The following is a 25,944-nucleotide window of genomic DNA, read 5'->3' on the forward strand; positions in this document are numbered from 1 at the left end:
TCCGCGCTTGCCCCGCTTCCTCGTCCTAGATCATTGCTTCCGGCGCCTCCTTTCCGGGGGAGGGGTAGCAGCCGAGTCCAGTGAATTAGCAGGCCGGCATAGCAGCACCAGTTCCCTTAGCGAGTTCTCCAGGAAAAGGTCTGCAGGAAAAGGTCATTGAAATACAATGTGAGAGCACACAAGCTCAACATTTTCAGAAGAATCAGAACAACATAACTTGTTTATGCAACATGTCACTTGTTTGTTGCTTGATAATAATAATTATACCTGTGTCAGTTTTATTTATGTCATACCAAAGTCCCTAACATTAAAATAAGCAAACAGTCAGAAAAACACAAGCAATAATTGTTTTTACAAGTTACTATTAAACCGTCCTCATTGCATTAAAACTTTGCTATTAGCATATGCTAATAGCTTGCAATCGATATTTTCTTACCTGAAAAAAATGAGCGGAAAGAATTCGGATGTTCGGAATTTTTCCTCTCAGATTTTTTCTCTCTCCTGGTTGAGCTTTGCTAACCATAGGCGTCCTTTCCCCCGATAATTTCTGGCATTCCACTCCTTGATTTTTGATCACTTTTGGAAGTCTGTAATGGTCTAAATGTTTTTCTCAATCTGCCAGATTTGTGCAACAAGAAACACGGCAATAATTGACCATTTTCCTAACAATGTTGCAGATATACGTTGTGCATGTGCAGTGTTATGGTACCGAATACCTCCAAAATGGTGGCTTCCGGGTTTATGACGCAGCTGATGACGCACCGTCAAAACCGTCTATTGGGATTTGACTAGATCTCTGTCCTCTCAAGTACCGCCTTCGAAATTATTACACCAGAAGAACTTTTGTGCCTCTAGTCAGAGTAAAACAACATTTTTTTGATCTGCATCTTTCATAACGGTTTACCAACGTAGGTAACAATTTTATTTAGACAATAATGCTTACCATTCAAAATTACTTTACTTAAAAAAAATATATGTATATATAGCGGCATAGCACACACACAATATTATTTTATTTTGAAACGTGCGTTCTGTCATTGATAATATTTGAGGGGAATTTGTTCACACACGGAACTGAACACGTCTGTTACTTTAGTTAGGTGTAACATTTGTTTTCTCGTATCACGTTAATAAAAATGAACACTGTTTTGTCGAGAGCTAACTCCCTTTTTGCATTCACTCTGAGCGTAATGGCGGCCTTAACGTTTGGCTGTTTTGTCACAACAGCGTTTAAAGATAGAACGGTTCCTGTGGACGTCGGCGTCTCCAAAGTTATCCTGTAAGTAAATTTGAATACGTCTGTTTTTGAGATCTATGTGACAAGATGCCGCTAGGCTTTTGTCTGACTGTTCTGTATTGCCAAATGTATGCATTTTGTATTCATAGTAATTTATATTTGCCAAGTAGTAGGCCGTGCTTCGTAATATTTTAGGTGTAAACCACAATTTACAGCATGGCCTTTCCCACTTTACAGAGGCGAAATTAACCCGGTGTTACAGTTCACCTGGCTCCCGGCTTAACTGGCTCCCGATTTGGGTTGATTGTTGACACGTTTGTTTTCTGACTGCAGATTCGTCACAAGCCACATGGAAATTGTTGAATTGCCTAACTCTGTGTTCCCAACCACCGCGGTACCAGGCCGTACCAGTCAACTGGCACTGGGCTGCACCTGAAATAATGTTTTGGAATTGATTTAGTTTAACAGTTCATTCATTCATTCTTTGTTTGGTCTGATCTTTGTTTTTATCACACCACTTGGCTGCTGTTGATGTAACATTTTGTAGTGAGAAGGATGTTGTTGCTTTTGACAGCAGTCGACGAAGCAAGTTTTGTATGATAATGCTAAAACTTTTCTTTCACTCACGGTTAGTGCTTGGGTGAATCTCGTAACACGGGGGCTCACTGTGCGTGTGCGTGTGTGTGTGTGTGTGTGTGTGCACATTCCTGTGTGGAATCTATTTATATTGGACACTCCAAATTGCCCCGAGGTGTGATTGGATGCGTGAATATTTGTTCGTCCCTGTGTGTCCTGCAATTTTCTGGGAACCATCACAGGCTGTCCCCCGCCTACTGCCTGAAGACAGCTGGGTTAGGCCCCAGAAAGCTTGTGATCCTACGTGTGCTATAGTAAAACACAATTTCAAATGCATTATTATGATCAACTCACTCAGTTCATCGTTTCAGAACCAATTCACAGTTAATTAGGGCCCGAGCAGCTACCGCTGTGAGGTCCCTATTGTTTCTCCCCAGATTATTATTATTATTATTAGGGCCCGAGCAGTGACCACTGCGAGGTCCCTGTTGTTCCTCTCCGGATTATTAGGGCCCGAGCAGCGACCGCTGCGAGGTCCCTATTGTTACTCTCCGGATTATTAGGGCCCGAGCAGCGACCGCTGCGAGGTCCCTAATGTTCCTCCCCAGATTATTAGGGCCCGAGCAGCGACCGCTGCGAGGTCCCTATTGTTCCTCCCCAGATTATTATTATTAGGGCCCGAGCAGTGACCTCTGCGAGGTCCCTATTGTTCCTCCCCAGATTATTATTATTAGGGCCCGAGCAGCTACCGCTGCGAGAGCCCTCTTGTTTTTCTCCGGTTTATTATTATTATTAGGGCCCGAGCAGCGACCGCTGCGAGAGCACTCTTGTTTTTCTCCGGATTATTAGGGCCCGAGCAGCTACCGCTGCGAGAGCCCTCTTGTTTTTCTCCGGATTATTATTATTATTATTAGGGCCCGAGCAGCTACCGCTGCGAGAGCCCTCATGTTTTTCTCCGGATTAATATTATTATTTACTGTGCAGCGCTTTTCCATTTTTGAGGGCCTAAACATGCACGAAAAGTCACCAAAATTTGCACATTTGTCGGGCCCGGTGAAAAATTTGATATTTTTGTGTTTCGCAAAAAAATGCAAAAAATTGCAAATTGCAAAATTTGGTGCAGATCCGCTGACATATATGATAGGGGCGTGGCTTCAAATTATGTGTTCAATATTTCCTTTGCCAAGAGGGACAAAAACCTTAATAACTTTGATGTACTAGCTTAAAAAAATCTAAAACTTCATAGACACATGGAAACTTATGTCTTTAACACCTTTAAAAAAAGTTTTTTTTAAATACCTACTAGCGCCGCCCAGTGGTTGATTAAAATGTAATTTTTTACACTTTCATGTCTTCACTTTTCAGTCTGTTTGAGTAAAACAAATGAAAATTGGTCAGAATATCATTAAGACATGGAATATTAAGGTTTTAAAATTTTACGACTTTTCGATAATGGGCGTAGTCTGCACGCCACTTCAAAGTCAGATGACTCGCCAAAACGAAAAAAGTGGCTGTAATTGGCCCCTAAATGGCCTTATGAGTGGAAAATAGCCTCTTACTCCCGGCCCATTTGACCTAGAGCTACAAAAATTTGTAGCCTTATGTAGGACCTCGAGCCCTACAAAAAAGTCAGCGTGAGCCATATGCTCAGATGTACAGAAAGAGAGTTATGAATTTTTGAATGTGCACCTTCGGCCCGTTTTTGCTCATTTGCAGGTCCCGAACTGCTCCTTTTTTCTCCCAAACGCTTGACCCGATCGACTTCAAATTTGCTGTGATGTTTTATCTGACTGTGAGCCACAATTGTTCAAATTTTCGTGACGATCCGCAATCAAATATGTTGGGGGCGGGGCTTTATATTACGCCTTTGATGATTACTTTGCCACATGTGAAACAAACCTTTATAACTCAGCTTTCCAAGCTTGGAAAAATCTGAAACTTCACAGACACATGAAGACTCAAGCCCTAAACACATGTGTTTAAAAAAATCTTAAATTGCTTATAAGGCCACCTAGTGGCAAACAAAAATGTCAGTCTGATTTCTCGCGAAAACGAACAAAGTTGCTGTATTTGGACCCAGATGGTCTTATCTTTTCTAAACATTACATATTTGATGGATTTCCAATGCGGAATACACCTATCAACGTATTTTTTGTTATAGTGTGAGCGCCACCTACTGGCAGCCAAAAAAATAGCATTTTTTAAACGTTTTTATGTGTTTAGCTGAGCCCTTTGAAGTAAAATCGCTGAAATTAAGTCTGACAAGCCTCTAGACAGTTTTGCTGACCTCCACCAAATTTTACGAAGTTTCGATAATGGGCGTGGCCTCTATGACCATTTTCATTCCGAAGCTTTATCTGTCCAGTAAAATTTGCTGTAATTTGACCCAGATGATCTGATCTTCTAACAATTTCACACATTGGATAAAAATATTCTCCTGAAAATAGCGACAAAAATATATTCCAGTTTAAAGCTAGCGCCACCTAGTGGCTGCAAAAAAAGTCATTAGTCGAAAGATTACAGTCAATCCTGTTTGGTTTGACCTACAGCTATGAAACTTTGTAGGCTAATGAAGGACTGTAAGACCTACAAAAATTTCAATAGAAGTGATGTGCTAGGATGTACAGAAAAATTGTTATGAATTTTTTTAATGTGCAGTTTTGTCCCATTCTTAGACATTAGCTGGTCTCAAACTAGTGCCTTTTTCTCTTAAAAGATTCACCCCATTACCTTCAACTTTGGCATGAATCATTATCCAACTGAGGGGCACACATAGTCCAAATATCGTGAAGATCTCTTGACATAAAAGATGGGGGCGGAGCTTCAAATTATGTTTAATATTTCCTTCGCCAAGAGTGACAAAAATCTTAATAACTCAGCTATGACACCTTCAAACCATCTGAAACTTTCCTGGGACTTTAAAAGTCATGCAATAATACAGCTATGTGATAAACTTTCACATCATTTACAGCGCCACCCAGTGGCGGACAAATATCTCATTTTTTATACTTTTATGTACTGTGAAATGCCTGTTTGACTAAATGAACTAAAAAATGGTCAGAAAATCTATGACACATTGGAACATTAATGTTCTCAACTTTTATGACTTTTCATTAAAGGGTGTGGCCTCTATGCAAATTCAAAGTCTGATGTCTCGCAAAAACGGTAAAAGTTGCTGTAATTGGACCTAGATGATCTGATGTTTGCAAAACTTCATATATGGGATGGGAGTCCAATGTGAAACACACCTATGAGCCTATTTTTTATCATAGTACGAGCGCCACCTAATGGCAGCAAAAAAATATAGCAAATCCTTAACGTTTTTATATACTCTGCTGAGCCCCTTGAAGTGATATCCCTTAAATGTTTTTTGAAAAGCCTGTGGCCATGCCTTATGCCCTCCACAAATCAGTACGATGTTTCGACAGTGGGTGCGGCCTATATGGCATTATAAGTCACAAAATTGGAACAATAACAGCTGCAGTAACTCCACCCACATTGTCCCACCTTGTCTAAATTTTACATATTTGGTAAGAGTCCTGCACTGAAGTCATCTACAACTAATTTTTCATCGTTCGTAGTCCTTGTTCATACCCCGACCTGTTCATACCCCAACGTGCACAGGTCTGCGAGGGCCCTTTATAGCTGCTTGCAGCTCTAGTTAGGGCCCGAGCAGCTACCGCTGCGAGAGCCCTCTTGTTTTTCTCCAGATTATTATTATTAGGGCCCGAGCAGCTACCGCTGCGAGAGCCCTCTTGTTTTTCTCCGGATTATTATTATTATTATTATTGTTATTAGGGCCCGAGCAGCTACCGCTGCGAGAGCCCTCTTGTTTTTCACCGGATTATTATTAGGGCCCGAGCAGCTACCGCTGCGAGAGCCCTCTTGTTTTTCTCCGGATTATTATTATTATTATTATTATTTACTGTGCAGCGCTTTTCCATTTTTGAGGGCCTAAACATGCACGAAAAGTCACCAAAATTTGCACATTTGTCGGGTTCGGTGAAAAATTGGATATTTTTGTGTTTCCTAAAACAATGCAAAAAAAAAGACTCTGCAGCGCCACCTAAGGTCGAAAAAGTGCACCTGGTCCCAGCCCGTTTGACCTAGAGCTACGAAAATTTTTAGGCATATGTAGGACCTAGAGACCTACAAAAAAGTCAGCGCGAGCCATGTGCTCAGATGTACAGAAAAAGAGTTATGAATTTTTGAATGTGCATTTTTGGCCCATTTTTGCACGTTTGCAGGTCCCAAACTGCTCCTTGTTTCTCCTAAACGCTTTACTCAATCGCCTTCAAATTTGCTGTGGTATATAATTAGACATAGGGGCACAAGTGGGCAAAATTTGGTGCAGATCCGCTGACATATATGATAGGGGCGTGGCTTCAAATTATGTGTTCAATTTTTCCTTCGCCAAGAGGGACAAAAACCTTAATAACTTTGATGTACTAGCTTAAAAAAATCTAAAACTTCATAGACACATGGAAACTTATGTCTTTAACACCTTTAAAAAAAGTTTTTTTAAATACCTACTAGCGCCGCCTAGTGGTTACTTAAACTGTAAATTTTTACAGTTTCATGTATTGTGCTCAGTCTGTTTGAGTAAAACAAGTGAAAATTGGTCAGAATATCATTAAGACATGGAATATTAAGATTTTAAAATTTTATGACTTTTCGATAATGGGCGCGGTCTGCACGCCACTTCAAAGTCAGATGACTCGCCAAAACGAAAAAAGTGGCTGTAATCGGCCCCAAAATGGCCTTATGAGTGGAAAATAGCCTCTTACTCCCGGCCCATTTGACCTAGAGCTACAAAAGTTTGTAGCCTTATGTAGGACCTCGAGCCCTACAATAAAGTCAGCGCGAGCCATATGCTCAGATGTACAGAAAGAGAGTTATGAATTTTTGAATGTGCACTTTTGGCCCGTTTTTGCTCATTTGCAGGTCCCGAACTGCTCCTTTTTTCTCCCAAACGCTTGACCCGATCGACTTCAAATTTGCTATGATGTTTTATCTGACTGTGAGGCACAATTGTTCAAATTTTTGTGATGATCCGCCATCAAATATGTTGGGGGCGGGGCTTTATATTATGCCTTTGATGATTACTTTGCCACATGTGAAACAAACCTTTATAACTCAGCTTTACAAGCTTAGAAAAATCTGAAACTTCACAGACACATGGAGACTCAAGCCCTTAACACAAGTGTTTCAAAAAATCTTCAATTGCTTATAAGGCCATCTAGTGGCAAACAAAAATGTCAGTCTGATGTCTCGCCAAAACGAACAAAGTTGCTGTGTTTGGTCCCAGATGGTCTTATCTTTTCTAAACTTCATATGTTTGATGGGTTTCCAATGCGGAATACACCTATCAACGTATTTTTTGTTATAGTGCGAGCGCCACCTAGTGGCAGCCAAAAATATAGCATTTTTTAAACGTATTTATGTGTTTAGCTGAGCCCTTTGAAGAAATATCGCTGAAATTAAGTCTGAAAAGCCTCTAGACAGCCTTGCTGACCTCCACCAAATTTTACGAAGTTTCGATAATGGGCGTGGCCTCTACGTCCATTTTCCTTCCGAAGCTTTATTGGACCAATAAAAGCTGCTGTAATTTGACCCAGATGATCTGATCTTCTCACAATTTCACACATTGGAAGAAAATCTATTCCTGAAGACATTAACAAACATATATTCCAGTTTAAAGCTAGCGCCACCTAGTGGCTGCAAAAAATGTCATTAGTCGAAAGACTGGAGTCAATCCTGTTTGGTTTGACCTACAGCGATAAAACTTTTTAGGCACATGTAGGATTGTAAGACCTACAAAAAAGTCAATAGTAGTGATGTGCTAGGATGTACAGAATAATTGTTATGATTTTTTTTAATGTTCAATTTTGCCCCATTCTTAGACATTAGCTGGTCTAAAACTAGTGCCTTTTTCTCTTAAACGGTTCACCCCATTAACTTTTACATTGGCATGGACTATAAGCAGATATAGCGGCACAAATATGCCAAAAATTGTGAAGATCCCATGACTTGTAAGATGTGGGCGGAGCTTCAAATTTTTTTGAATATTTCCTTTGCCAAGAGTGACAAAAACCTTAATAACTCAGCTGTTTTAGCAGCAAACCATGTGAAACTTTGCAGGGACTTTAAAAGTCATGCCCTAATACAGCTATATGATAAACTTCCAAATCATTTACAGTGCCACCTAGTGGCGGACAAAAATCTCAGTTTTTTACACTTTCATGTGCTGTGCAATGCCTGTTTGACTAAATAACCTCAAAAGTGGTCAGAAAAGCTATGAGAGAGTGGAAAATGAGGGTTCTCAACTTTTATGACTTTTCCATAGAGGGCGTGGCCTCTATGCCAGCTCAAAGTCCGATTTCTCGCCAAAACGGTAAAAGTTGCTGTAATTGGACCTAGATGATCTGATATTTGCAAAACTTCGTATATGGGATGGGTGTCCAATGTGAAACACACGTACAAGTGTGGACACCTAATTTTTTATCATAGTACGAGCGCCACCTAGTTGCAGCAAAAAATATAGCAATTCCTTTACATTTTTACGTACTCTGCTGAGCTCCTTGAAGTGATCTCCCTTAAATAATGTCTGAAAAGCCATTGGCCACGCCTAATGCCTTCCACCAAATAGTACAATGTTTCGATAATGGGCGTGGCCTATATGACAGTGCAAAGTCACACAACTGTAACAATAAAAGCTGCAGTTATTCAACCCACACTATCCCACCTTTTCTAAATTTTACAAACTTGATAAGAGTTCTGCAGTGAAGTCAACTACAACTAATTTTTCATCGTTCATAGTCCTTGTTCATACCCCGACCTGTTCATACCCCAACGTGCACAGGTCTGCGAGGGCCCTTTATAGCTGCTTGCAGCTCTAGTTATTATTATTATTATTATTTATTAGGGCCCGAGCAGCTACCGCTGCGAGAGCCCTCTTGTTTTTCTCCAGATTATTATTATTATTATTATTATTATTATTATTATTTACTGTGCAGCGCTTTTCCATTTTTGAGGGCCTAAACATGCACGAAAAGTCACCAAAATTTGCACATTTGTCGGGCCCGGTGAAAAATTGGATATTTTTGTGTTTCCCAAAACAATGCAAAAAAAATGGCTCTGCAGCGCCACCTAAGGTCCAAAAAGTGCACCTGGTCCCGGCCCGTTTGACCTAGAGCTACGAAAATTTTTAGGCATATGTAGGACCTAGAGACCTACAAAAAAGTCAGCGTGAGCCATGTGCTCAGATGTACAGAAAAAGAGTTATGAATTTTTGAATGTGCATTTTTGGCCCATTTTTGCACGTTTGCAGGTCCCAAACTGCTCCTTGTTTCTCCTAAATGCTTTACTCAATCGCCTTCAAATTTGCTGTGGTCCATATTCACACATAGGGGCACAAGTGGGCAAAATTTGGTGCAGATCCGCTGACATATATGATAGGGGCGTGGCTTCAAATTATGTGTTCAATTTTTCCTTCGCCAAGAGGGACAAAAACCTTAATAACTTTGATGTACTAGCTTAAAAAAATCTAAAACTTCATAGACACATGGAAACTTATGTCTTTAACACCTTTAAAAAAAGTTTTTTTAAATACCTACTAGCGCCGCCTAGTGGTTGATTAAAATGTCATTTTTTACAGTTTCATGTATTGTGCTCAGTCTGTTTGAGTAAAACAAGTGAAACTTGGTCAGAATATCATTAAGACATGGAATATTAAGATTTTAAAATTTTATGACTTTTCGACAATGGGCGTGGTCTGCACGCCACCTCAAAGTCAGATGACTCGCCAAAACGAAAAAAGTGGCTGTAATTGGCCCCAAAATGGCCTTATGAGTGGAAAATAGCTTCTTACTCCCGGCCCATTTGACCTAGAGCTACAAAAATTTGTAGCCTTATGTAGGACCTCGAGCCCTACAAAAAAGTCAGCGCGAGCCATGTGCTCAGATGTACAGAAAGAGAGTTATGAATTTTTGAATGTGCACTTTTGGCCCATTTCTGCTCATTTGCAGGTCCCGAACTGCTCCTTTTTTCTCCCAAACGCTTGACCCGATCGACTTCAAATTTGCTGTGATGTTTGATCTGACTGTGAGGCACAATTGTTCAAATTTTTGTGATGATCCGCAATCAAATCTGTTGGGGGCGGGGCTTCATATTATGCCTTTGATGATTACTTTGCCACATGTGAAACAAACCTTTATAACTCAGCTTTACAAGCTTAGAAAAATCTGAAACTTCACATACACATGAAGACTTAAGCCCTTAACACAAGTGTTTAAAAAAATCTTCAATTGCTTATAAGGCCATCTAGTGGCAAACAAAAATGTCAGTCTGATGTCTCGCCAAAACGAACAAAGTTGCTGTGTTTGGTCCCAGATGGTCTTATCTTTTCTAAACTTCATATATTTGATGGGTTTCCAATGCGGAATACACCTATCAACGTATTTTTTGTTATAGTGCGAGCGCCACCTAGTGGCAGCCAAAAATATAGCATTTTTTAAACGTTTTTATGTGTTTAGCTGAGCCCTTTGATGTAATATCACTGAAATTAAGTCTGCAAAGCCTCTAGACAGCCCTGCTGACCTCCACCAAATTTTACGAAGTTTCGATAATGGGCGTGGTCTCTACAACCATTTTCATTCCGAAGCTTTATCTGTCCAGTAAAAGTTGCTGTAATTTGACCCAGATGATCTGATCTTCTCACAATTTCACACATTGGATGAAAATATTCTCCTGAACATATCTACAAAAATATATTCCAGTTTAAAGCTAGCGCCACCTAGTGGCTGCAAAAAATGTCATTAGTCGAAAGATTACAGTCAATCCTGTTTGGTTTGACCTACAGCTATGAAACTTTGTAGGCAAATGAAGGACTGTAAGACCTACAAAAAAGTCAATAGAAGTGATGTGCTAGGATGTACAGAAAAATTGTTATGAATTTTTTTAATGTGCAGTTTTGTCCCATTCTTAGACATTAGCTGGTCTCAAACTAGTGCCTTTTTCTCTTAAACGATTCACCCCATTACCTTCAACTTTGGCATTAATCATTATGCAACTGAGGGGCACACATAGTTTAAATATCGTGAAGATCTCTTGACAGAAAAGATGGGGGCGGAGCTTCAAATTATGTTTCATACTTCCTTCGCCAAGAGTGACAAAAATATTAATAACTCAGCTATGACAGCTTCAAACCATCTGAAACTTTCCTGGGACTTTAAAAGTCATGCAATAATACAGCTATGTGATAAACTTTCAAATCATTTACAGCGCCACCCAGTGGCTGACAAAAATCTCATTATTTATACTTTTATGTACTGTGAAATGCCTGTTTGACTAAATGAACTCAAAAATGGTCAGAAAAGCTATGACACATTGGAACATTAAGGTTCTCAACTTTTATGACTTTTCAATAAAGGGCGTGGCCTCTATGCCAACTCAAAATCCGATGTCTCGCCAAAACGGTAAAAGTTGCTGTAATTGGAACTAGATGATCTGATATTTTTTAAAACTTCGTATATGGGATGGGAGTCCAATGTGAAACACACCTACAAGCCTATTTTTTATCATAGTACGAGCGCCACCTAGTGGCAGCAAAAAAAAATAGCAAATCCTTAATGTTTTTATGTACTCTGCTGAGCCCCTTAAAGTGATATCCTTAAAATGTTTTCTGCAAAGCCAGTGGCCATGCCTTATGCCCCCCACATATGAGTACAATGTCTCGACAGTGGGTGTGGCCTATATGGCATTGAAAGTCACAAAATTGGAACAATAAAAGCTGCAGTAACTCCACCCACATTGTCCCACCTTGTCTAAATTTTACATATTTGGTAATAGTCCTGCACTGAAGGGATCTACAACTAATTTTTCATCATTCATAGTCCTTGTTCATACCCCGACCTGTTCATACCCCAACGTGCACAGGTCTGCGAGGGCCCTTTATAGCTGCTTGCAGCTCTAGTTATTATTATTATTATTTACTGTGCAGCGCTTTTCCATTTTTGAGGGCCTAAACATGCACGAAAAGTCACCAAAATTTGCACATTTGTCGGGCCCGGTGAAAAATTGGATATTTTTGTGTTTCTCAAAAGAATGCAAAAAAAATTGCTCTGCAGCGCCACCTAAGGTCGAAAAAGTGCACCTGGTCCCGGCCCGTTTGACCTAGAGCTACGAAAATTTTTAGGCATATGAAGGGCCTAGAGACCTACAAAAAAGTCAGCGCGAGCCATGTGCTCAGATGTACAGAAAAAGAGTTATGAATTTTTGAATGTGCATTTTTGGCCCATTTTTGCACGTTTGCAGGTCCCAAACTGCTCCTTGTTACTCCTAAACGCTTTACTCAATCGCCTTCAAATTTGCTGTGGTTCATATTCACACATAGGGGCACAAGTGGGCTAAATTTGGTGCAGATCCGCTGACATATATGATAGGGGCGTGGCTTCAAATTATGTGTTCAATTTTTCCTTCGCCAAGAGGGACAAAAAGCTTAATAACTTTGATGTACTAGCTTAAAAAAATCTAAAACTTCATAGACACATGGAAACTTATGTCTTTAACACCTTTAAAAAAAGTTTTTTTAAATACCTACTAGCGCCGCCTAGTGGTTGATTAAAATGTCATTTTTTACACTTTCATGTATTGTGCTCAGTCTGTTTGAGTAAAACAAAAGAAAATTGGTCAGAATATCATTAAGACATGGAATATTAAGGTTTTAAAATTTTACAACTTTTCGATAATGGGCGTAGTCTGCACGCCACCTCAAAGTCAGATGACTCGCCAAAACGAAAAAAGTGGCTGTAATTGGCCCCAAAATGGCCTTATGAGTGGAAAATAGCCTCTCACTCCCGGCCCGTTTGACCTAAAGCTACAAAAATTTGTAGCCTTATGTCGGACCTCGAGCACTACAAAAAAGTCAGCGCGAGCCATATGCTCAGATGTACAGAAAGAGAGTTATGAATTTTTGAATGTGCACTTTTGGCCCGTTTTTGCTCATTTGCAGGTCCCGAACTGCTCCTTTTTTCTCCCAAACGCTTGACCCGATCGACTTCAAATTTGCTGTGATGTTTTATCTGACTGTGAGGCACAATTGTTCAAATTTTTGTGACGATCCGCCAACAAATATGTTGGGGGCGGGGCTTTATATTATGCCTTTGATGATTACTTTGCCACATGTGAAACAAACCTTTATAACTCAGCTTTCCAAGCTTAGAAAAATCTGAAACTTCACAGACACATGGAGACTCAAGCCCTTAACACAAGTGTTTAAACAAATCTTCAATTGCTTGTGAGGCCATCTAGTGGCAAACAAAAATGTCAGTCTGATGTCTCGCCAAAACGAACAAAGTTGCTGTGTTTGGTCCCAGATGGTCTTATCTTTTCTAAACTTCATATATTTGATGGGTTTCTAATGCGGAATACACCTATCAACGTATTTTTTGTTATAGTGCGAGCGCCACCTAGTGGCTGCCAAAAATATAGCAATTTTTAAACGTTTTTAAGTGTTTAGCTGAGCCCTTTGAAGTAATATCGCTGAAATTAAGTCTGAAAAGCCTCTAGACAGCCTTGCTGACCTCCACCAAATTTTACGAAGTTTCGATAATGGGCGTGGCCTCTACGACCATTTTCATTCCGAAGCTTTATCTGTCCAGTAAAAGTTGCTGTAATTTGACCCAGATGATCTGATCTTCTCACAATTTCACACATTGGATGAAAATATTCTCCTGAACATATCGACAAAAATATATTCAAGTTTAAAGCTAGCGCCACCTAGTGGCTGCAAAAAATGTCATTATTTGAAAGATTACAGTCAATCCTGTTTGGTTTGACCTACAGCTATGAAACTTTGTAGGCAAATGAAGGACTGTAAGACCTACAAAAAAGTCAAAAGAAGTGATGTGCTAGGATGTACAGACAAATTGTTATGAATTTTTTTAATGTGCACTTTTGTCCCATTCTTAGACATTAGCTGGTCTCAAACTAGTGCCTTTTTCTATTAAACGATTCACCCCATTACCTTCAACTTTGGCATGAATCATTATCCAACTGAGGGGCACACATAGTCCAAATATCGTGAAGATCTCTTGACATAAAAGATGGGGGCGGAGCTTCAAATTAGGTTTAATACTTCCTTTGCCAAGAGTGACAAAAATCTTAATAACTGAGCTATGACAGCTTCAAACCATCTGAAACTTTCCTGGGCCTTTAAAAGTAATGCAATAATACAGCTATGTGATAAACTTTCAAATCATTTACAGCGCCACCCAGTGGCGGACTAACATCTCATTTTTTATACTTTTATGTACTGTGAAATGCCTGTTTGACTAAATGAACTCAAAAATGGTCAGAAAAGCTATGACACATTAGAACATTAAGGTTCTCAACTTTTATGACTTTTCATTAAAGGGCGTGGCCTCTATGCCAACTGTAAATCAGATGTCTCGCGAAAACGGTAAAAGTTGCTGTAATTGGACCTAGACGATCTGATATTTTTAAAACTTCGTATATGGGATGGGAGTCCAATGTGAAACACTCCTACAAGCCTATTTTTTATCATAGTACGAGCGCCACCTAGTGGCAGCAAAAAATATAGCAAACCCTTAATGTTTTTATGTCCTCTGCTGAGCCCCTTGAAGTTATATCCCTTAAATGTTTTCTGAAAAACCAGTGGCCATGCCTTATGCCCTCCACAAATGAGTACGATGTTTCGACAGTAGGTGTGGCCTACATGGCATTGTAAGTCACATAATTGGAACAATAAAAGCTGCAGTAACTCCACCCACATTGTCCCACCTTGTCTAAATTTTACATATTTGGTAATAGTCCTGCACTGAAGGGATCTACAACTACTTTTTCATTGTTCATAGTCCTTGTTCATACCCCGACCTCTTCATACCCCAACGTGCACAGGTCTGCGAGGGCCCTTTATAGCTGCTTGCAGCTCTAGTTAGGGCCCGAGCAGCTACCGCTGCGAGAGCCCTCTTGTTTTTCTCCAGATTATTATTATTATTAGGGCCCGAGCAGCTACCGCTGCGAGAGCCCTCTTGTTTTTCTCCAGATTATTATTATTATTATTATTATTATTATTATTATTATTTACTGTGCAGCGCTTTTCCATTTTTGAGGGCCTAAACATGCACGAAAAGTCACCAAAATTTGCACATTTGTCGGGCCCGGTGAAAAATTGGATATTTTTGTGTTTTCCAAAACAATGCAAAAAAAATGGCTCTGCAGCGCCACCTAAGGTTGAAAAAGTGCACCTGGTCCCGGCCCGTTTGACCTAGAGCTACGAAAATTTTTAGGCATATATAGGAGCTAGAGACCTACAAAAAAGTCAGCGCGAGCCATGTGCTCAGATGTACAGAAAAAGAGTTATGAATTTTTGAATGTGCATTTTTGGCCCATTTTTGCACGTTTGCAGGTCCCAAACTGCTCCTTGTTTCTCCTAAACGCTTTACTCAATCGCCTTCAAATTTGCTGTGGTCCATATTCACACATAGGGGCACTAGTGGGCAAAATTTGGTGCAGATCCGCTGACATATATGATAGGGGCGTGGCTTCAAATTATGTGTTCAATTTTTCCTTCGCCAAGATTGACATAAACCTTAATAACTTTGTTGTACTAGCTTAAAAAAATCTAAAACTTCATAGACACATGGAAACTTATGTCTTTAACACCTTTGACAAAAGTTTTTTTAAATACCTACTAGCGCCGCCTAGTGGTTGATTAAAATGTTATTTTTTACACTTTCATGTATTGTGCTCAGTCTGTTTGAGTAAAACACATGAAAATTGGTCAGAATATCATTAAGACATGGAATATTAAGGTTTTAAAATTTTACGACATTTCGATAATGGGCGTAGTCTGCACGCCACCTCAAAGTCAGATGACTCGCCAAAACGAAAAAAGTGGCTGTAATTGGCCCCAAAATGGCCTTATGAGTGGAAAATAGCCTCTCACTCCCGGCCCGTTTGACCTAGAGCTCCAAAAATTTGTAGCCTTATGTAGGACCTCGAGCCCTACAAAAAAGTCAGCGCGAGCCATATGCTCAGATGTACAGAAAGAGAGTTATGAATTTTTGAATGTGCACTTTTGGCCCGTTTTTGCTCATTCGCAGGTCCCAAACTGCTCCTTTTTTCTCCCAAACGCTTGACTCGATCGCCTTCAAATTTGCTGTGATGTTTTATCTGACTGTGAGGCACAATTGTTCAAATTTTTGTGACGATCCGCCAACAAATATGTTGGGGGCGGGGCTTTATATTATGCCTTTGATGATTACTTTGCCACATGTGAAACAAACCTTTATAACTCAGCTTTACAAGCTTGGAAAAATCTGAAACTTCACAGACACATGGAAACTTAAGCCCTTAACACAAGTGTTTAAAAAAATCTTCAATTGCTTATAAGGCCATCTAGTGGCAAACAAAAATGTCAGTCTGATGTCTCGCAAAAACGAACAAAGTTGCTGTGTTTGGTCCCAGATAGTCTTATCTTTTCTAAACTTCATATATTTAATGAGTTTCCAATGCGGAATACACCTATCAACGTATTTTTTGTTATAGTGCGAGTGCCACCTAGTGGCAGCCAAAAATATAGCATTTTTTAAACGTTTTTATGTGTTTAGCTGAGCCCTTTGAAGTAATATCGCTGAAATTAAGTCTGAAAAGCCTCTAGACAGCCTTGCTGACCTTTACCAAATTTTACGAAGTTTCGATAATGGGCGTGGCCTCTACGACCATTTTCATTCCGAAGCTTTATCTGTCCAGTAAAAATTGCTGTAATTTGACCCAGATGATCTGATCTTCTCACAATTTCACACATTGGATGAAAATATTCTCCTGAACATATCGACAAAAATACATTCCAGTTTAAAGCTAGCGCCACCTAGTGGCTGCAAAAAATGTCATTAGTCGAAAGATTACAGTCAATCCTGTTTGGTTTGACCGACAGCTATGACACTTTGTAGGCAAATGAAGGACTGCAAGACCTACAAAAAAGTCAATAGAAGTGATGTGCTAGGATGTACAGAAAAATTGTTATGAATTTTTTCAATGTGCAGTTTTGTCCCATTCTTAGACGTTAGCTGGTCTCAAACTAGTGTCTTTTTCTCTTAAACGATTCACCCCATTACCTTCAACTTTGGCATGAATCATTATCCAACTGATGGACACACATAGTCCAAATATCGTGAAGATCTCTTGACATAAAATTTGGGGGCGGAGCTTCAAATTACTTTTAATATTTTCTTCGCCAAGAGTGACAAAAATCTTAATAACTCATCTATGACAGCTTGAAACCATCTGAAACTTTCCTGGGACTTTAAAAGTCATGCAATAATACAGCAATGTGATAAAATTTCTAATCATTTACAGCGCCACCCAGTGGCGGAGAAAAATCTCATTTTTTATACTTTTATGTACTGTGAAATGCCTGTTTGACTAAATGAACTAAAAAATGGTCAGAAAAGCTATGACACATTGGAACATTAAGGTTCTCAACTTTTATGACTTTTCATTAAAGGGCGTGGCCTCTATGCAAACTCAAAGTCTGATGTCTCCCCAAAACGGTGAAAGTTGCTGTAATTGGACCTAGATGATCTGATGTTTGCAAAACTTCATATATGGGATGGGAGTCCAATGTGAAACACACCTACAAGCCTATTTTTTATCATAGTACGAGCGCCACCTAGTGGCAGCAAAAAATATAGCAAATCCTTAATGTTTTTATGTACTCTGCTGAGCCCCTTGAAGTGATATCCCTTAAATGTTTTCTGAAAAGCCAGTGGCCATGCCTTATGCCCTCCACAAATCAGTACAATGTTTCGACAGTGGGTGTGGCCTATATGGCATTGAAAGTCACAAAATTGGAACAATAAAAGCTGCAGTAACTCCACCCACATTGTCCCACCTTGTCTAACTTTGACATATTTGGTAAGAGTCCTGCACTGAAGTCATCTACAACTACTTTTTCATCGTTATTAGTCCTTGTTCATACCCCGACCTGTTCATACCCCAACGTGCACAGGTCTGCGAGGGCCCTTTATAGCTGCTTGCAGCTCTAGTTATTATTATTATTATTATTATTATTTACTGTGCAGCGCTTTTCCATTTTTGAGGGCCTAAACATGCACGAAAAGTCACCAAAATTTGCACATTTGTCGGGCCCGGTGAAAAATTGGATATTTTTTTGTTTCCAAAAAAAATGCAAAAAAAATGGCTCTGCAGCGCCACCTAAGGTCGAAAAAGTGCACCTGGTCCCGGCCCGTTTGACCTAGAGCTACGAAAATTTTTAGGCATATGTAGGACCTAGAGACCTACAAAAAAGTCAGCGTGAGCCATGTGCTCAGATGTACAGAAAAAGAGTTATGAATTTTTGAATGTGCATTTTTGGCCCATTTTTGCACGTTTGCAGGTCCCAAACTGCTCCTTGTTTCTCCTAAACGCTTTACTCAATCGCCTTCAAATTTGCTGTGGTCCATATTCACACATAGGTGCACAAGTGGGCAAAATTTGGTGCATATCCGCTGACATATATGATAGGGGCGTGGCTTCAAATTATGTGTTCAATTTTTCCTTCGCCAAGAGTGACATAAACCTTAATAACTTTGTTGTACTAGCTTAAAAAAATCTAAAACTTCATAGATACATGGAAACTTATGTCTTTAACACCTTTGAAAAAAGTTTTTTTAAATACCTACTAGCGCCGCCTAGTGGTTGATTAAAATGTTATTTTTTACACTTTCATGTATTGTGCTCAGTCTGTTTGAGTAAAACAAATGAAAATTGGTCAGAATATCATTAAGACATGGAATATTAAGGTTTTAAAATTTTACGACATTTCGATAATGGGCGTAGTCTGCACGCCACCTCAAAGTCAGATGACTCGCCAAAACGAAAAAAGTGGCTGTAATCGGCCCCAAAATGGCCTTATGAGTGGACAATAGCCTCTCACTCCCGGCCCGTTTGACCTAGAGCTACTAAAATTTGTAGCCTTATGTAGGACCTCGAGCCCTACAAAAAAGTCAGCGCGAGCCATGTGCTCAGATGTACAGAAAGAGAGTTATGAATTTTTGAATGTGCACTTTTGGCCCGTTTTTGCTCATTTGCAGGTCCCAAACTGCTCCTTTTTTCTCCCAAACGCTTGACCCGATCGACTTCAAATTTGCTGTGATGTTTTATCTGACTGTGAGGCACAATTGTTCAAATTTTTGTGATGATCCGCCATCAAATATGTTGGGGGCGGGGCTTCATATTATGCCTTTGATGATTACTTTGCCACATGTGAAACAAACCTTTATAACTCAGCTTTCCAAGCTTGGAAAAATCTGAAACTTCACAGACACATGAAGACTCAAGCCCTTAACACATGTGTTTAAAAAAAATATTAAATTGCTTATAAGGCCACCTAGTGGCAAACAAAAATGTCAGTCTGATGTCTCGCGAAAACGAACAAAGTTGCTGTATTTGGACCCAGATGGTCTTATCTTTTCTAAACTTCATATATTTGATGGGTTTCCAATGCGGAATACACCTATTAACGTATTTTTTGTCAAAGTACGAGCGCCACCTAGTGGGAGCCAAAAATATAGCATTTTTGAAACATTTTTATGTGTTTAGCTGAGCCCTTTGAAGTATTATCACTGAAATTAAGTCTGAAAAGCCTCTAGACAGCCTTGCTGACCTCCACCAAATTTTACGAAGTTTCGATAATGGGCGTGGCCTCTACGACCATTTTCATTCCGAAACTTTATCTGTCCAGTAAAAGTTGCTCTAATTTGACCCAGATGATCTGATCTTCTCACAATTTCACACATTGGATGAAAATATTCTCCTGAACATATCAACAAAAATATATTTCAGTTTAAAGCTAGCGCCACCTAGTGGCTGCAAAAAATGTAATTAGTTGAAAGATTACAGTCAATCCTGTTTGGTTTGACCTACAGCTATAAAACTTTGTAGGCAAATGAAGGACTGCAAGACCTACAAAAAAGTCAATAGAAGTTATGTGCTAGGATGTACAGAAAAATTGTTATGAATTTTTTTAATGTGCAGTTTTGTCCCATTCTTAGACATTAGCTGGTCTCAAATTAGTGCCTTTTTCTCTTAAACGATTCACCCCATTACCTTCAACTTTGGCATGAATCATTATCCAACTGAGGGGCACACATAGGCCAAATATCGTGAAGATCTCTTGACATAAAAGATGGGGGCGGAGCTTCAAATTATGTTTAATACTTCCTTCGCCAAGAGTGACAAAAATCTTAATAACTCAGCTATGACTGCTTCAAACCTTCTGAAACTTTCCTGGGACTTTAAAAGTCATGCAATAATACAGCTATGTGATAAACTTTCACATCATTTACAGCGCCACCCAGTGGCGGACAAAAATCTCATTTTTTATACTTTTAAGTACTGTGAAATGCCTGTTTGACTAAATGAACTCAAAAATGGTCAGAAAAGCTATGACCCATTGGAATATTAAGGTTCTGAACTTTTATGACTTTTCAATAAACGGCGTGGCCTCTATGCCAACTCAAAATCCGATGTCTCGCAAAAACAGTAAAAGTTACTGTAATTGGATCTAGACGATCTGATATTTTTAAAACTTCATATATAGGATGGGAGTCCAATGTGAAACACACCTACAAGCCTATTTTTTAATCATAGTACGAGCGCCACCTAGTGGCAGCAAAAAATATAGCAAATCCTTAATGTTTTTATGTACTCTGCTGAGCCCTTTGAAGTGATATCCCTTAAATGTTTTCTGAAAAGCCAGTGGCCATGCCTTATGCCCTCCACAAATCAGTACGATGTTTCCACAGTGGGTGTGGCCTATATGGCATTGAAAGTCACAAAATTGGAACAATAAAAGCTGCAGTAACTCCACCCACATTGTCCCACCTTGTCTAAATTTTACATATTTGGTAAGAGTCCTGCACTAAAGTCATCTACAACTACTTTTTCATCGTTCATAGTCCTTGTTCATACCCTGACCTGTTCATACCTCAACGTGCACAGGTCTGCGAGGGCCCTTTATAGCTGCTTGCAGCTCTAGTTAGGGCCCGAGCAGCTACCGCTGCGAGAGCCCTCTTGTTTTTCTCCAGATTATTATTAGGGCCCGAGCAGCTACCGCTGCGAGAGCCCTCTTGTTTTTCTCCAGATTATTATTAGGGCCCGAGCAGCTACCGCTGCGAGAGCCCTCTTGTTTTTCTCCGGATTATTATTATTATTATTATTATTATTATTATTATTTACTGTGCAGCGCTTTTCCATTTTTGAGGGCCTAAACATGCACGAAAAGTCACCAAAATTTGCACATTTGTCGGGCCCGGTGAAAAATTGGATATTTTTGTGTTTCCCAAAACAATGCAAAAAAAATGGCTCTGCAGCGCCACCTAAGGTCGAAAAAGTGCACCTGGTCCCGGCCCGTTTGACCTAGAGCTACGAAAATTTTTAGGCATATGTAGGACCTAGAGACCTACAAAAAAGTCAGCGCGAGCCATGTGCTCAGATGTACAGAAAAAGAGTTATGATTTTTTGAATGTGCATTTTTGGCCCATTTTTGCACGTTTGCAGGTCCCAAACTGCTCTTTGTTTCTCCTAAACGCTTTACTCAATCACCTTCAAATTTGCTGTGGTCAATATTCACACATAGGGGCACAAGTGGGCAAAATTTGGTGCAGATCCGCTGACATATATGATAGGGGCGTGGCTTCAAATTATGTGTTCAATTTTTCCTTCGCCAAGAGTGACATAAACCTTAATAACTTTGATGTACTAGCTTAAAAAAATCTAAAACTTCATAGACACATGGAAACTTATGTCTTTAACACCTTTGAAAAAAGTTTTTTTAAATACCTACTAGCGCCGCCTAGTGGTTGATTAAAATGTCATTTTTTACACTTTCATGTATTGTGCTCAGTCTGTTTGAGTAAAACAAATGAAAATTGGTCAGAATATCATTAAGACATGGAATATTAAGGTTTTAAAATTTTACGACTTTTCGATAATGGGCGTAGTCTGCACGCCACCTCAAAGTCAGATGACTCGCCAAAACGAAAAAAGTGGCTGAAATTGGCCCCAAAATGGCCTTATGAGTGGAAAATAGCCTCTCACTCCCGGCCCGTTTGACCTAAAGCTACAAAAATTTGTAGCCTTATGTAGGACCTCGAGCCCTACAAAAAAGTCAGCGCGAGCCATGTGCTCAGATGTACAGAAAGAGAGTTATGAATTTTTGAATGTGCACTTTTGGCCCGTTTTTGCTCATTTGCAGGTCCCGAACTGCTCCTTTTTTCTCCCAAACGCTTGACCCGATCGACTTCAAATTTGCTGTGATGTTTTATCTGACTGTGAGGCACAATTGTTCAAATTTTTGTGACGATCCGCCAACAAATATGTTGGGGGCGGGGCTTTATATTATGCCTTTGATGATTACTTTGCCACATGTGAAACAAACCTTTATAACTCAGCTTTACAAGCTTAGAAAAATCTGAAACTTCACAGACACATGGAGACTCAAGCCCTAAACACAAGTGGTTAAACAAATCTTCAATTGCTTGTGAGGCCATCTAGTGGCAAACAAAAATGTCAGTCTGATGTCTCGCCAAAACGAACAAAGTTGCTGTATTTGGACCCAGATGGTCTTATCTTTTCTAAACATTACATATTTGATGGATTTCCAATGCGGAATACACCTATCAACGTATTTTTTGCTATAGTGCGAGCGCCACCTAGTGGCAGCCAAAAATATAGCATTCTTTAAACGTTTTTATGTGTTTAGCTGAGCCCTTTGAAGTAATATCGCTGAAATTAAGTCTGACAAGCCTCTAGATAGCCTTGCTGACCTCCACCAAATTTTACGAAGTTTCGATAATGGGCGTGTCTTCTATGACCATTTTCATTCCGAAGCTTTATCTGTCCAGTAAAAGTTGCTGTAATTTGACCCAGATGATCTGATCTTCTCACAATTTCACACATTGGATAAAAATATTCTCCTGAACATAGCGACAAAAATATATTCCAGTTTAAAGCTAGCGCCACCTAGTGGCTGCAAAAAAAGTCATTAGTCGAAAGATTACAGTCAATCCTGTTTGGTTTGACCTACAGCTATGAAACTTTGTAGGCTAATGAAGGACTGTAAGACCTACAAAAAAGTCAATAGAAGTGATGTGCTAGGATGTACAGAAAAAAATGTTATGAATTTTTTTAATGTGATGTTTTGTCCCATTCTTAGACATTAGCTGGTCTCAAACTAGTGCCTTTTCCCTTAAACGATTCACCCCATTACCTTCAACTTTGGGATGAATCATTATCCAACTGAGGGGCACACAAAGTCCAAATATCGTGAAGATCTCTTGACATAAAAGATGGGGGCGGAGCTTCAAATTATGTTTAATACTTCCTTCGCCAAGAGTGACAAAAATCTTAATAACTCAGCTATGATAGCTTCAAACCATCTGATACTTTCCTGGGACTTTAAAAGTCATGCATTAATACAGCTATGTGATAAACTTTCAAATCATTTACAGCGCTACCCAGTGGCGGACAAAAATCTCATTTTTTATACTTTTATGTACTGTGAAATGCCTGTTTGACTAAATGAACTAAAAAATGGTCAGAAAAGCTATGACACATTGGAACATTAAGGTTCTCAACTTTTATGACTTTTCAATAAAGGGCGTGGCCTCTATGCCAACTCAAAATTCGATGTCTCGCGAAAACGGTAAAAGTTGCTGTAATTGGACCTAGATGATCTGATATTTTTAAAACTTCGTATATGGGATGGGAGTCCAATGTGAAACACACCTACAAGCCTATTTTTTATCATAGTACGAGCGCCACCTAGTGGCAGCAAAAAATATAGCAAATCCTTAACGTTTTTATGTACTCTGCTGAGCCCCTTGAAGTGATATCCCTTAAATGTTTTCTGAAAAGCCAGTGGCCATGCCTTATGCCCTCCACAAATGAGTACGATGTTTCCACAGTGGGTGTGGCCCATACGGCATTGAGAGTCACAAAACTGTAACAATAAAAGCTGCAGTAACTCAACCCAAATTGTCCCACCTTGTCTAAAGTTTACAAATTTGGTAAGAGTCCTGCACTGAAGTCATCTACAACTAAGTTTTCATCGTTCATAGTCCTTGTTCATACCCCGACCTGTTCATACCCCAACGTGCACAGGTCTGCGAGGGCCCTTTATAGCTGCTTGCAGCTCTAGTTATTATTATTATTATTATTTACTGTGCAGCGCTTTTCCATTTTTGAGGGCCTAAACATGCACGAAAAGTCACCAAAATTTGCACATTTGTCGGGCCCGGTGAAAAATTGGATATTTTTGTGTTTCCCAAAACAATGCAAAAAAAATGGCTCTGCAGCGCCACCTAAGGTCGAAAAAGTGCACCTGGTCCCGGCCCGTTTGACCTAGAGCTACAAAAATTTTTAGGCATATGTAGGACCTAGAGACCTACAAAAAAGTCAGCGCGAGCCATGTGCTCAGATGTACAGAAAAAGAGTTATGATTTTTTGAATGTGCATTTTTGGCCCATTTTTGCACGTTTGCAGGTCCCAAACTGCTCCTTGTTTCTCCTAAACGCTTTACTCAATCGCCTTTAAATTTGCTGTGGTCCATATTCACACATAGAGGCACAAGTGGGCAAAATTTCGTGCAGATCCGCTGACATATATGATAGGGGCGTGGCTTCAAATTATGTGTTCAATTTTTCCTTCGCCAAGAGGGACACAAACCTTAATAACTTTGATGTACTAGCTTAAAAAAATCTAAAACTTCATAGACACATGGAAACTTATGTCTTTAACACCTTTAAAAAGAGTTTTTTTAATACCTACTTGCGCCGCCTAGTGGTTGATTAAAATGTCATTTTTTACACTTTCATGTATTGTTCTCAGTCTGTTTGAGTAAAACAAATGAAAATTGGTCAGAATATCATTAAGACATGGAATATTAAGGTTTTAAAATTTTACGACTTTTCGATAATGGGCGTAGTCTGCACGCCACCTCAAAGTCAGATGACTCGCCAAAACGAAAAAAGGGGCTGTAATTGGCCCCAAAATGGCCTTATGAGTGGAAAATAGCCTCTCACTCCCGGCCCGTTTGACCTAGAGCTCCAAAAATTTGTAGCCTTATGTAGGACCTCGAGCCCTACAAAAAAGTCAGCGCGAGCCATGTGCTCAGATGTACAGAAAGAGAGTTATGAATTTTTGAATGTGCACTTTTGGCCCGTTTTTGCTCATTTGCAGGTCCCGAACTGCTCCTTTTTTCTCCCAAACGCTTGACCCGATCGACTTCAAATTTGCTGTGATGTTTTATCTGACTGTGAGGCACAATTGTTCAAATTTTTGTGATGATCCGCCATCAAATATGTTGGGGGCGGGGCTTTCTATTATGCCTTTGATGATTACTTTGCCACATGTGAAACAAACCTTTATAACTCAGCTTTACAAGCTTAGAAAAATCTGAAACTTCACATACACATGAAGACTTAAGCCCTTAACACAAGTGTTTAAAAAAATCTTCAATTGCTTATAAGGCCATCTAGTGGCAAACAAAAATGTCAGTCTGATGTCTTGCCAAAACGAACAAAGTTGCTGTGTTTGGTCCCAGATGGTCTTATCTTTTCTAAACTTCATATATTTGATGGGTTTCCAATGCGGAATACACCTATCAACGTATTTTTTGTTATAGTGCGAGCGCCACCTAGTGGCAGCCAAAAATATAGCATTTTTTAAACGTTTTTATGTGTTTAGCTGAGCCCTTTGAAGTAATATCGCTGAAATTAAGTCTGAAAAGCCTCTAGATAGCCATGCTGACCTCCACCAAATTTTACGAAGTTTCGATAACGGGCGTGGCCTCTATGACCATTTTCATTCCCAAGCTTTATCTGTCCAGTAAAAGTTGCTGTAATTTGACCCAGATGATCTGATCTTCTCACAATTTCACACATTGGATAAAAATATTCCCCTGAACATATTGACAAAAATATATTCCAGTTTAAAGCTAGCGCCACCTAGTGGCTGCAAAAAATGTCATTAGTCGAAAGATTACAGTCAATCCTGTTTGGTTTGACCTACAGCTATGAAACTTTGTAGGCAAATGAAGGACTGTA

At 39.6% G+C, this 25,944-nt stretch overlaps 1 protein-coding gene across 1 annotated transcript in view; it reads left to right on the forward strand.

Moving 5' to 3' along the window:
* The first annotated feature begins 1,037 nt into the window (after positions 1-1,037).
* spcs3 (signal peptidase complex subunit 3) overlaps positions 1,038-25,944 on the forward strand; it is a 55,073-nt gene continuing 30,166 nt past the window's right edge. Inside the window, exon 1 of the mRNA XM_088419828.1 lies at positions 1,038-1,279. Coding sequence (XP_088275954.1) covers positions 1,137-1,279 — 143 coding nt within the window. The 5' untranslated portion in view covers positions 1,038-1,136. The remainder of the gene's footprint in view (positions 1,280-25,944) is intronic.

The sequence above is a fragment of the Hippichthys cyanospilos genome, chromosome 7, assembly GCF_059441005.1.
Source record: "Hippichthys cyanospilos isolate Australia breed blue-spotted pipefish chromosome 7, RoL_Hcya_1.0, whole genome shotgun sequence".
Lineage (NCBI taxonomy): Eukaryota > Metazoa > Chordata > Actinopteri > Syngnathiformes > Syngnathidae > Hippichthys > Hippichthys cyanospilos.